The 12,706-nt window shown below is 39.9% G+C and overlaps 1 protein-coding gene across 4 annotated transcripts in view; it reads right to left on the reverse strand.

Moving 5' to 3' along the window:
- C5H4orf50 (chromosome 5 C4orf50 homolog) overlaps positions 1-12,706 on the reverse strand; it is a 101,469-nt gene that overhangs the window by 7,509 nt on the left and 81,254 nt on the right. For 2 of the 4 annotated variants that reach the window (XM_032791973.2, XM_032791972.2), the window contains exon 19: positions 10,703-10,888. The exons of 1 other annotated variant lie outside the window; for it this stretch is intronic. In XM_032791973.2, the coding sequence (XP_032647864.2) occupies positions 10,703-10,888 (186 nt within the window). Of the gene's footprint in view, positions 1-10,702; positions 10,889-12,706 lie in introns of those variants that run through there. One more of the 4 variants, XM_075066602.1, reaches the window with a different exon arrangement.

Raw genomic sequence — 12,706 nt, forward strand, 5'->3', positions numbered from 1 at the left:
CATAGCTGCAGCATGCAGGTGGGGAACCTATGGTAAAGGCAATGCACAAGCTATTCAAGAAGATTTACAAAAAAGAGCAAGTGCTGAGCAAATGAGAGAAAGCAATAACAGTACTGATCTATTAAAAAGGAGAGCAATCAGCTTATTAAGCACGCCGGGAAAAGAATTCACCAAGATGTTGCAGAGGAGAGTGAAGAGGTATATGGAAATAGCAATTGCCGAGGAACAAGCTGGATTTAGACCAGGATGAAGTACAATAGATCAGTTACATGTGAGAGGACAATTATCAGAGAAGTACATAGAACAACTTTATATACTTCAGACAGGTTTTTTTACAACATTGGCAGAAAAGGTTATGGCAAGTTATGAGAATATATGGCATCCCCAAAAATTTGATCAAGTTGTTGGAAGACATCTACAGCAAATCAGTGAGTGTGGTAAGAGTAGACAAGAAGTGAATGGAATGCTGCAGGATGACCATAAGAGTGAAACAAGGATGCATACTACCACCAGATTCATTCAACTTGGTGAAGGAAGCAGTAATGGCTGTAGCACTGACAGATGAAACAGGAGAAGTCATATTATGTGGTAGGACAGATCATAATCTTAGATTTACAGACAATATTGATCTCACAGCATTGACCAAGGAAGATTTACAGAGAATAACTGATAAGGTAGATTGGGAAAGCAGAAAATCTGGATTGAAGATCAGCTCAGTGAAGACACAAATTACGAAAATTGAAAGACAAAAGAAAGAGGTGAAATTAAACTCAGAGGGAAAGGATAGAACACATGTAAAAATGGTGCACCTTGGAAGAATAGTACTGAAGAATGGGAATTGTTAAAATGACATAAAAAGAATTAGTTTAGCTGCTACTGCATTTGGAAACCTGCAAAATCTGGAAGGCTTGTCGTAGTATTAATCCTCAATTTGAACATTAGAGTTCAAATATGAAGTACTAGCATGAAGTTCTCTAAGCTTAATCTCCAGCTTAGATCTGATAGGCTGCCACCAGGTCAGGAATTAATGGAGCCTGACCCCCCGCTTTCTTCTCTCTGGTGTCCCCCACCCTCCCTTGGATGCTAAAAGCAGGGGAGAAAACCCCTTCCCCCCTCCTTCCCAGGCTTGTCTCTGGGTCTAGCCTGCAAGTATCAAGAAACCGGTTTCTCTGCTTCCCAAGAGATAAGCGTTCTCTACCCTCAGGACAATTGAGATGCAAAATACCAACAGCTTGGCTTTGCCTTTCCCCGTGCCTGCCTTCCCGTGAGGGAGACAGGTACCTGATACAGAGGTTTCACTTTCTCTGCCTCACTAGAAAAAGAAACTTTCACAAGGTTTAAAAAGAAAACTTTATAGAAAAAAAAGAAGGAAAATATAAACAATAATCTTGCATTAAGAAACTCAATACAGGCTCTTGCTTATAAGAAAATATGAAGAAACAGTCTGATTTAAAAGATAGCCCAATTAAACCAGTCCAACCAATCCACATACATGTAAATACAACCCAAAGCTCCTCATAGCCGAGTTGCTTGGGGGTTCCTTTGTACTCACAGATGTGTAGGAGAAACTTGGAGATAAGATGCAGTTAGGAGAAAGCTTGTTAACTCACAGCCGAGAAAACAACAAAAGACACAGCCATCCACATCTATTCGTACAACCCAAAGCTCCTCATAGCCGAATTGCTTTGGGGGTTCCTTTGTACTCACAGACTTTTGGTATAATATTTGAAATAAGAAGGAGTTAGGAGGAAACCTTGTTTACTCACAGCCGAGAAAACAAAAAAGACCCCGAGTATACAAATTCCCGCCCCTGACTTTAAACAATCCAGTTCTCTGATTGGTCCTCTGGTCAGGTGTTTGGTTACCCTTTCCAGGTAAAAGAAACTTAACCCTTACCTTACCTATCTACTTATGACAAGGCTAAAAACATTTTGCTAAAAACAAAAAGCAGCATACATGAGACAACTGTCATGCCAATACTTCTGTATAGATTGGAATGCTGGAGTATGTGGAAAACTGAGGAACAAAAGATTTTGATTACAGATATGAACTGGCTGAGGACAATACTGAGAGTTTCGAGACCACAGAAAATAAAAAATGAAGAGATAAGAAACCAGCTAGGGCAAAAAATAAGGCTGTTACAGAAAATAAAAGAAAGACAACTGCAATGTTTTGGACATGTGCCAAGAATGGACCCAGAAATTACACCATACATGGTGATACACACCAAACTGCAAAGAACAAGAAACAGAGGAAGACTTGAGTGTGCATTAGATAGACATGGTGAAGAATGATATGGAACAAAAAGGCTTAAAGATGAACAAAGCCATGAAACTGTTACAAGATAGAAAGTGGTAGGCAGACTTCATACAGCCCCATGATTGCTGTTGATCTGATGGACAGGAATCAAAGAAGAGGACTCCAGAAAAAAATCATGTGCCAAAATGTTTTGCCAAATTGGTATCATAATCAGAGCTGGCCAGGAAATGATTTTCCCATCTTGCAAATATTTTCAAGAGCTTAAAATGTTTTCCTATCACAAACCAGGATGAAAAGTCAAAATCTCAAAAATATTCATGACCTAAAACTGATTTTTGGGGAGGGAGGGTTCAGCTAAAATGTTTTGTTTCAGTTTTGACCCTTTTATTTTTTAAGCTTTTTTCATTTTTTATTAGTTTAAATTCCAAAACAAAAAGTTTTTTCAAACCAGAAAACTGGAATTTTTTATTTTGAAATCATTGAAACTAAATATTTCAACAATTTCACACCTTTTTCTCTTGACTTTTTTTTTTTTCCAAGTTTGGAAATTAATTGAATCCGACCATGTTTCATGACTAATTTTGGTTTTGACAAATCAGCATTAAAAAAAATCATTTCAAAAGTTGTGACCAGCTCTAACCATGATGGGTATTTCTATTTCTTCCTCCGTCTATCATTGGATTATGAAGTATACATTTTTCATTTTAAAATCATGAACTGATTCAATATTTTCTTGTTCAGTCTCCAAATAAACCAGAAAATTCAGTCTCTGTGTTAAACAAAAGAATATTGAACCTAGTAGCAAATGTCCAAAATAGAGCTTGTTAATCTTCTTTGTTTTTTTACCGCCAATCAAAGAAGAATCTCCACTCATAATAAATAGAGGGTAATAAATGCTTTTTGTGTTAAAACCAAGCTGTAATTCACTCAAGAAGCTCTGCTGATGTCAAAGGATAAGACTGCAGCTTGACAGCAATGAAGGCAAAAGAATGAATTTGCCTGTGCATTCAGGTATTTATCCTGCCCTGTTGAAGCTAATGGGAGCTTTGCTATTGATTTTGATGGGAGAAGGCTCTGACCATCATTTTTGGGAAAACTATTAACAGTATACAGTTAAATATCGGGGACAATGAAGTATTAACAGCAAATAAAACCTCATGGCCCCAAAATAACCATAGTTCATTTAGATTATAAGCTTATTAAGGCAGGGACCTTGTCTTCATACCTATCTATAAAGTATCTAGTACACTTTTTGCATTTCATAAAGAATAAATACATAAATATTACTTTAAGATGGCTGTAGCATATATATGTATTTAAAGAGTTTTCCTGTTTTATTAAATATACTTAGGTGCAAGGAAAATTTGTTCATTTCATAAAGTTAATCATTTATCAGGTCCATTTTCAATTGTGTTTCACCTGTAGATGCATCAAAATGAGTTTATTTCTTTAGGGTCAGATTTACAAAGTCACCTAAAGGTGCAGAGAGGTACTGTAATGGGGTGTGCTGAGTTGGAAGCTAACAGCACCCTGTCACTCAAATCCCCATCAGTTTATATAAACTGAGCTCTCATTGAAAGACAGGCAGTTGGCAGAGGATGCCAATTAATGGAGTGGAGATACAAACGAGGGGCTCATTGGGTGGAAGTATCCCCAACAGCTAGGACTATAAAAGCAAACAGGAGGGAAGTGCTGAGGGAGCAGGGAGCCTGAAAGAAGGCAGAAATGGGCTGCTGCTACTGTACCCTTCCCCAGAAGCAACTGGAGAAGCCTGCTACTGATTGTGACTATTATAAAGCACAGAGATTGTTAAGTGGTCAGTTACTGAGGTGGAAAGGACTCTCAAGTAACAGGCACCTGATGGGATTTTCAAAAGTGTCTATGTAGACTGCGTGTCTAGCTGCCACCAACTTCAAGAATTATAGGATTTAGGCACCTAACTTGCTTAGGGACTTTTGAAAATCCCATTAGGCACCTATCTGTATCTTCAGGCACCAAAATACCTTTGTACATCTAAGCCCATAGTTGGGCACACATGAAAGGGAAAAATCACATTCCCATCCGGAAATTTGCTATCTACTATTGCTACAAGAACACTTACAATTATTATAACTGAAAAGAAAAATATATTTATCTTTTCCCAGAGTATTTACTTTGGGCATTTAATAACACTTTGTGTATATTCATTTCACTGTTTGTTTGTTTTTTATGGTCACTTGCACTTCCTGTCTCATGTACTAGCATGATTCAATTAATCTCATGCGCTGCTCTGGACAGATCTCACAGCAACACTTTTTCTCATGTCCAACAAGAGGTTCTTCAGCAGGAGCAGCAAAATTGAAATTGAAGAGGCAACAGGCAGGCATGTATGCAGCAGGGAATGGGAGGGACAGGCCCTCACATGCGTTACAAATTGTTTTGGGGCCCACCCAAACCACCTTTCTAAATACCATCATCAAGGAGTTGAGAAGCCATTATTAAAATATAAAAAGGAGATTTTTAAGCAAACAGAATTCAGGGCATGCTGTTTAAATCTGATTTATTAGATTTTTAAACAAAGATTTTGGAGAGCAATATAGTTAAAGGTACTGGCTTGCCTGCTGCTGAGGATGAGAGAGGAAGCAGGAGCCTTTTTAAAAGGTTTCCTAGACATCAACTGAGTGGTCTCTTTTGACATCATCTGCAGTGTAGTAAGCCTTGTTTCAGGAGTCTGCAGTGGAGCATTAGTGACTATTAGTGAAGTTTGGTCATTACTGGGTAATAGAAACCAGACCAGTACAGGTTACACACTGTCCCACAGTGCCCTGTGGGGAGAATTATTTTACTCACATTGGCTCTGGCACTCAGTAATCCACAGACCTCACTGTGTAACCTCCCCTTTTCCCCTTCAGTGATGCCTAGCTGCTATGATGATGGGAGAACAAAAAAGCAGGCAGTCACAATATTCTAAAATGACTACAATTCTAAGCCAAACAATTGGAACAAAGGGCTTGAAGGACTATTGGGTGGCACAGAGGGTAAGTGCATTAGCATGAGAGACAGGATTAATAAGTACACATGAATTTGTCGTCTCACTTTGTCCACATTATGAAACCAGCAGCCAGTTCAGTATGATGGTCCTTTCTTACTCACACACTGGTCTAATGGGGATACTGCAGGTCAGCACTGAGGTTCGTGTCAGAACTATGCTGTCAGGGATCCTGGGTCTTGAATGTGGGTCTTCAGATTGCAGCCACCAGACATCTGCATACTGGTACCAGGATGAGTGTGGGCTAGTGGACCCTAGCTCACCAGAGGCACTGCCTATGAAGCTCTTGATTGGAAGAGATATCCAGCTTCTCTGATTGGCTCAGACTCACTATTTAAGTCAGAAAGAAGGCACAGGAAGTTGTCTAAGAAACTAGGGGAATCCCTGGCTGGCTGCTACATTGGACCTGTCCCATCCTGTTCCACATCCCTACTTATATGCTCCCACCCATGGCAACAGATGCTGACTCCAACCTTTGGCTTGACTTCTGACTCCATCTCTGACCCTTGTCTTGACTCTTGACTCTGTTTCTGGTTCTGCTACATTCGCCTCTTGGACCAGATTCTGTGCTCCACTTAGGACTAAATAAAGAATTGCCTCTTCTCTTGTGGGTTCCAGGACTAGATGCTCCAAGAAACAGTCATTTATGGTGTCAAGAAACTTTATCTTTACATCCTTTCCTGAGGTGACATGTACCCAGTCAATATGGGGATAGTTGAAATGCCCAATTATTATTGAGTTCAATATTTTTATAGCCTCTTTAATCTCCTGGAGCACTTCACAGTCACCATCACTATCCTGGTCAGGTGGTTGGTAGTGTAACCCCTACTGCTACATTCTGATTAGTCAAGTATGAAATTTCTATCCATACAGATTCTATGGTACCATTTTGGTTCATTTAAAATTTGTACTGTATATATTTGTACTATATATATATTGTACACCTTTGAAAGCTTCAAGTTTTACCATCTTTGAAAGCTTCAAGTATTAAAGCAAAAATGGTAAGCAGCTAAAATATTGTGAGTGACTTTAATGTTAATGGGTATAAAGGACTGATTGCACAGGCTAGAGGCAAGCAGAGTACAAAATTTCCTGCATATGTTATGGATTGGGATGAAGGTGGTCATACCTAGTGGTTATAGTTGGGCTGAAACTAGTGTAAAGAACAGAATTATGAGACGCATAGATGAACACAATTTGTTGGAGAAGAGTCAACATGGCTTTTGTAAAGGGAAATTCTTTGAGGGGGTCAAACAAACATGTGGGCAAGGGGAATCCAGTGGATACAGTGTACTTGGACTTTCAGAAGACCTTTGACAAGGTCCCTTATTAAAGGCTCTTCAACAAAGTAGGCAGTCATAGGATAAGAGGGAAGGTCCTCCTACGGATCAGTAACTGGTTAAAAGGAAACAAAGAGTAGGAATAAATGGTCAGTTTTTAGAACGGAGAGCAGCAAATAGTGGTGACCCCTAGGGATCAGTACTGGGGCCAGTGTTGTTCAACATATTCATAAATGATCTGAAAAAAGGGGTAAACAGTGAGGTGGCAAAACTTGCAGAGAGTACAAAATTAGTCACAGTAGTTAAGTCTGAAGCAGACTTCGAAGAGTTACAAATAGGGATGTAAAAGGTTAATCGGTTAACTGGAAAGCATTAGGCTTACCATTAACCGGACCTTAACCATTAACCCACAGGGCTGGTCATGGCGGGGCCAGGACAGGTGCATTGGCGAGACCCCGGCCCTGGCTGTGCATGCCAGTGGGACATCTGGCCACAGAGGGCAGGACACCCGGTGAGACACCAGCCCTGGAGGTGGTGGGTCGGGCAGTCCGGCAGGACCCTAGCCCCAGTGGGCCGGAGGGACCCCAGTCCCGGCCATGGCATGCTGGTGGGACACCAGCCCTTGCTGCGCTGGGCTGGGCTGGGCTGGGCTGGGCTGATCGGTGGGATCCTGGCCCATGACAAACACATGGGACGCTGGCCCATAACTTTTTTAACCGATATTTACATCTCTAGTTACAAAGGGATCTAACAAAACTAGGTGATTGGGCAAAAAAATGGCAGATGAAATTTAATGCTGATAAATGCAAAGTAATGCACATTGGAAAACATCATCTCAACTATACATATAAAATGATGGGGTCTAAATTAGCGGTTGCCATTCAAGAAAGATCTTGGAGTCACTGTGAATAGCTCTCTGAAAACATTCACTCAATGTGCAGCGGCAACCAAAAAAGCCAACAGAATGTTAGAAATCATTAGGAAAGGGATAGATAATAAGACAGAACATATAATGGCTCTATATAAATCCATGGTATGCCCACATCTTGAAAACTGCATGCAGATCTGGTCATCTCATCTCAAAAACAATATATTAGAATTGAAAAAGGTACAGAGAAGGGCAAGAAAAATGATAAGGGGTATGGAAAAGCTTCCCATATGAGAGATTAAAAAGACTTGGACTTTCAGCTTCAAAAAGAGATGAGTAAGAAGGGATATGATTGAGGTCTATACAATCTTTACTTGTGTGGAGAAAGATAATAAGGAAGTATTATTTACTCCTTCACATAACACAAGAACCAGGGATCACCCAATGAAATTAATAAGCAACAGGTCTAAAACAAACAAAAGGAAGTACTTCTTCACACAATGGCCACTCAACCTGTGGAACTCATTTCCAGGGGATGTTGTGTAGGTCAAAACTATAGTAGGGTTCAAAAAAGAACTAGATAAGTTCATGGAGGATAAGTTCATCAATGTCTATTAGCCAGGATGGTCAGCTCACAATCTCATGCTCTGAGAGCCCCAGCCTCTGATTGCCAGAAGCTGGAAGTGGATGACAGGGGATGGATCACCTGATGATTGCCTATTCTGTTCACTCCCTCTGGGGCACATGGCATTGGCTACTGTCAGAAGACAGGACACTGGGCTAGGTGGATGATTGGTCTGACCCAGTATGGCCATTCTTATGTTCTAACATATGGAAAACATTTTCAGAGGCTGATGCCAAGGGATTTGGTTTAATGAGAACATAACAATAAACTTTATATTTAAACAGATTTTCACTTAAACACTATAAGTACTTATTCAGAATTTACCATGTGAAATGAGTTACCCAACTTAATCAGTACATGCTCCTAGTTTAATGAGAACAGGCCAGAATGCAATGGTTAGTTCCATTTGACTATCATTCAGCTACATAAATGGAATCTGAGTAAGTGAAGCTAAGAAAGAAATCCCTATCTTATCTGCCCATGAGAAGGTTGTTTTCCTTTGTCTCTACTGTCAGATTTCTGAGTATGCTGCAGCCCAAGATTTGTTATAAATGAGCAGTTTTATCTTTCCAATCTAAAAGGAGAAAAATAAAGAAAGCTCAAGCTTTAGATGAGGATGTTTGCATCACATTTTTAGGAGATCATTTTAATTTACATGGAGATATGGACAGTGCATGATATTTGCACTCAGCATGCATACATAGCTGATACAGGGAGATGTTGGTCTGTAAGTGATAAATTGAAGTATTGAATAAATTGGACAGTACATCATATTTACACTCTGCATGCACACATAGCTGATAAGGGGAGATGTTGGTCTATGAGTGATAAATTGGAGGATTCTCATTCTAAAGGAAAGCTAGGATCCAAGAAAGGGGATCTTGTAAAGGATGTTCACGCTTGAACAATTAATCATGCTGAACTCTGTAAAACTAGCCCTTATGCCTCACTATCACGTCATGCATTCATAAACAGTCACAATTCATTATATAGTCTTTTAAGCTAACACCTCTCATAATTATATTTATGTGAAGCCCTGAAGATAGCACTTAAATAAGAGGAAAGCTTATGCAAGCTACCTGCTTTGATAAAGTACGTTGAATTTGAGTTAGCCTGCATGCTGCGTACTGTGTTCATACAACAGCACACTCACACTTTGCCTCCATTTTCATTCTGGGATGTATATAATGCAGAGTCGTTTAGGGAATAGAGGAAAATCTGAGCGAGGTAAGCCGCTTATTGTCTCAACAGTGCCATGTGAAGGATTAACAACAAACCCCGCTTCCAACCCCAGATTTCAACATCTAGGAACTAAAGGCAAGACATTCTTGGGGAGGGTCTCTGACTCCCCAATTTACTGCCCTCGTGAGTTGGGTGATCCTGAGTTTTCTGATGTTTGGGGTATGTGTTTCTGTAGCCTTGAGCTGGAACACCAACAACACCCACTAGGAAAATTTGGATTCAGGTCCAAATCTGGATCCAAACTCTGCAACCTACTAACACCTTAACCACAAGGCCAACCTTAATCTTGTCTCTGCACAAAATGTACTATGGTTTTACTTACATTCTTCCTCAGTGAGATAGAAATCTATTGTGCATCTTTTACTTACAGTGTTTCCCAAATACTCCAAACTTTTAGTTCCTTATATATCTAATCCATGGGACCTGGAACATTAACAATCTTAATTTCTCTAGCTGTGCTTTCCCATAACTGAATACCTTCATACAGCTCCTTACTAATAAACCCTCTCTATGGTACAGTAAATTCAATCTGTTCATTGTCACTGATCCAAGATACCTCTTATTGCTACACTATGGATCATCTACTCCTTATTGGTCAATACCAGAGCTGAACCAGTCTCACTTTTAAATCAATCAGCTAATTTTACCCCACACAGTTGGGAGGGACAAGAAGCTAGCTCTGCAGATACCCACAATCCCAGTTTTCCTCATCATTAAATTAACTCCAGCACAGACATCCCAAACCCGCAAAAAAAAAAAAAAAAAAAAGCAGAAATTGGGCTTCTTTTTGGCTTAATTGGCTTGTAAGTTGCTTGTTAGCTAGTTTTTGGCTTGTAGCTTGCTGCTTCTTTTTTTATCAGCTCCCAGAAACAGGGACATGGCAGGGAGAGAGTCAGGGATGCACAGCAGGCCCACCACAGTCCCAGACTCCACACGGGAGATCTAGTCACATAGAGTGTTGGGTTCTTAGAGATTGGCTTGGTTTGGACTTGTTTTGAAATGGGATTAGCTTGATTTTTTGGTTTATTCTGAAAGTTGGGGTGATTATTTACCACATGAAAGTTGACAATTGTGCTCCAGCAGCACCTCCAGCAACAGTTACATTACAAATTTCCTTTTCTAAGACAATGAAACTCTAGTGTGTGTATGCAAGGTACATAATAATGAACAGCCATCATATGCTTCACTAAAAATGCAGCAAAAATGCTTTTCATTTTTATAGAACTACTTTGACGTACAGTGACCCACAGGTTCTTTGGTATCACAAGTGCCTACTGATTAGAACACAAACATGCATGAGTTGTAAACAGGTGTTTGTCATGAGGACAGTAAAATATATTCAGTTAGAAATGACCAGAGGATAAGACTTCCCATTGATAACACAGAGCAGTTGCTGCTACCTCATCGGAGCTGGCATCAGGCTTTTCATCTTCAGGGAAATCACTAGAGGCAAATGATGAAGCTTCCTTTTTCGTTAAAGGACAACTAAATTGAACATTCATCTTCTCAGAAACCAAACCAGACGAACCAACAGTCTGAACGCTGATTTGAAATGGCAAGGAAAGATCCAGATTTTCTAAAATAGTCTGAAATGAGAGGAGACCTCCATTTTAAAACGAGCTTAAGTCACAGCACACGTAAAATAAGGGGCAATGGGACAGGGTGAAATGGTATAAAGCAGCGTAAATTTGGGATGTTCACATTACTCATGAGTGTCAAAACCACTCGTGAGTAATGCAGGTCATCCCAAGCTCATCCCAAGAAAGCCTTTGTGCCATCCCCCCCCGGTTCACATAATCCGTATATATCACATTACATAAGAAAACATTTTACACATGTTTAGAAAGATTTTAAACTATCTTCTTCTCATCTTCCCCTTTTTGGGGGAGGGGAAAGCACCTATTGGCTGCCTGGGTGCATAGGTGGGCCCCTGGAACCCAGCTGTAAAGGGCTCAGAGGGAGTCATAAAACTCTTTAGAAGTGCACTAAAAGAGCTTTTCCATTCCTAAAAACATCACTGTTGTCAAGTCTGTGATCTCAGTCCCTTCTGGGGCTAGAAACTATTAGGTTGTTTTCTTATCTTGTTTTTTAATGGCAGCTGTTTGAAGTTGCTCAGTGGTCTGGAAAGTTGAAATAAGTCCTCAGAGTAGAGTGCAGGCAAGGCAGTCAAAGTGCACAATAAATTAATTTCTCACTTGTCTCTGCAATGTAGCACATCTCTCCTCTACCTAATGCATATTACCTACACGTATGTGGTATATACATAAACAGGAAGACTAAGAAAAACTAATCCACATAATCAGTTCTGTTAAAAGAATTTCCAGTTGATTGACTACACTTGGAGTTGTTCATTACAAAACATGTTTAAAAGACCAAATAACCAAATGTTGCCAATTTATTGTCTACAGACAAAGCAGTACAGTATAGAAAGGAAAGCATTGATACCATACTAATCCTTCTGAGAAGCTTGTTTCTCACAGCATGTAGTTCATTTTACATGGAAGATGTACTTCAAAATATGTCCCTCGAACCACTTATATTTATAGCATAGTTGCTTATAAGTTTGAAAGCAACTTATACTTAAGATCCAACCCATAAGTTTGTACCAGTTCCTTAACTTGTTCTGTATCTTTCCTTATTTCTCTTTTGGACATTACACTTTAAACCAGTTGATCATGAAGGTACCTGTACTAGGACACAGAACAAATATATCTTGCCTTTGATAGACTTTATATTTGCTAATGCCAAAAGCTATATTGAGCTTTGCAAAGTGTATATCTCTTGATGCATGTGAATAAAGTGAACAGAGTTGTGGGAAAGAGAAATCATTCAGTTAACATAACTGGGCATAATACAATATTAGTATGATATGCCTTACAGATAGCATATAAATATTGGCTAACGGTCACTTAAGAAAAAACATACTATTTAATTTTTAAAGGCAATGTGTTCACCAGAACACACAAGGACACTAAATACACAGTACTGTCTGGATATGTGGACTCTCTACTCACATCCTATGCCACCAGCACTCCCAGCTACCTCCGTGACACCACTGATTTCCTGAGGAAACTACAATGCATTGGTGACCTTCCAGAAAACACCGTCCTAGCCACCATGGATGTAGAGGCTCTCTACACAAACATCCCACACGCAGATGGAATACAAGCTGTCAGGAACAGTATCCCTGATGATGCCACAGCACAATAGGCTGCTGAGTTCTGTGCCTTTATTCTCACACACATCTATTTCAAATTTGATGACAATATATATCTCCAGATCAGTGGCACCACTATGGGCACCCGCATGGCCCCACAACATCCCAATATTTTTATGGCTGACCTGGAACAATGCTTCCTCAGCTCTCGTCCACTCCTGCCCCTTCTTTACCTATGCTACATTGG

The sequence above is a fragment of the Chelonoidis abingdonii genome, chromosome 5 (assembly GCF_003597395.2).
Source record: "Chelonoidis abingdonii isolate Lonesome George chromosome 5, CheloAbing_2.0, whole genome shotgun sequence".
NCBI classification, from domain to species: domain Eukaryota; kingdom Metazoa; phylum Chordata; order Testudines; family Testudinidae; genus Chelonoidis; species Chelonoidis abingdonii.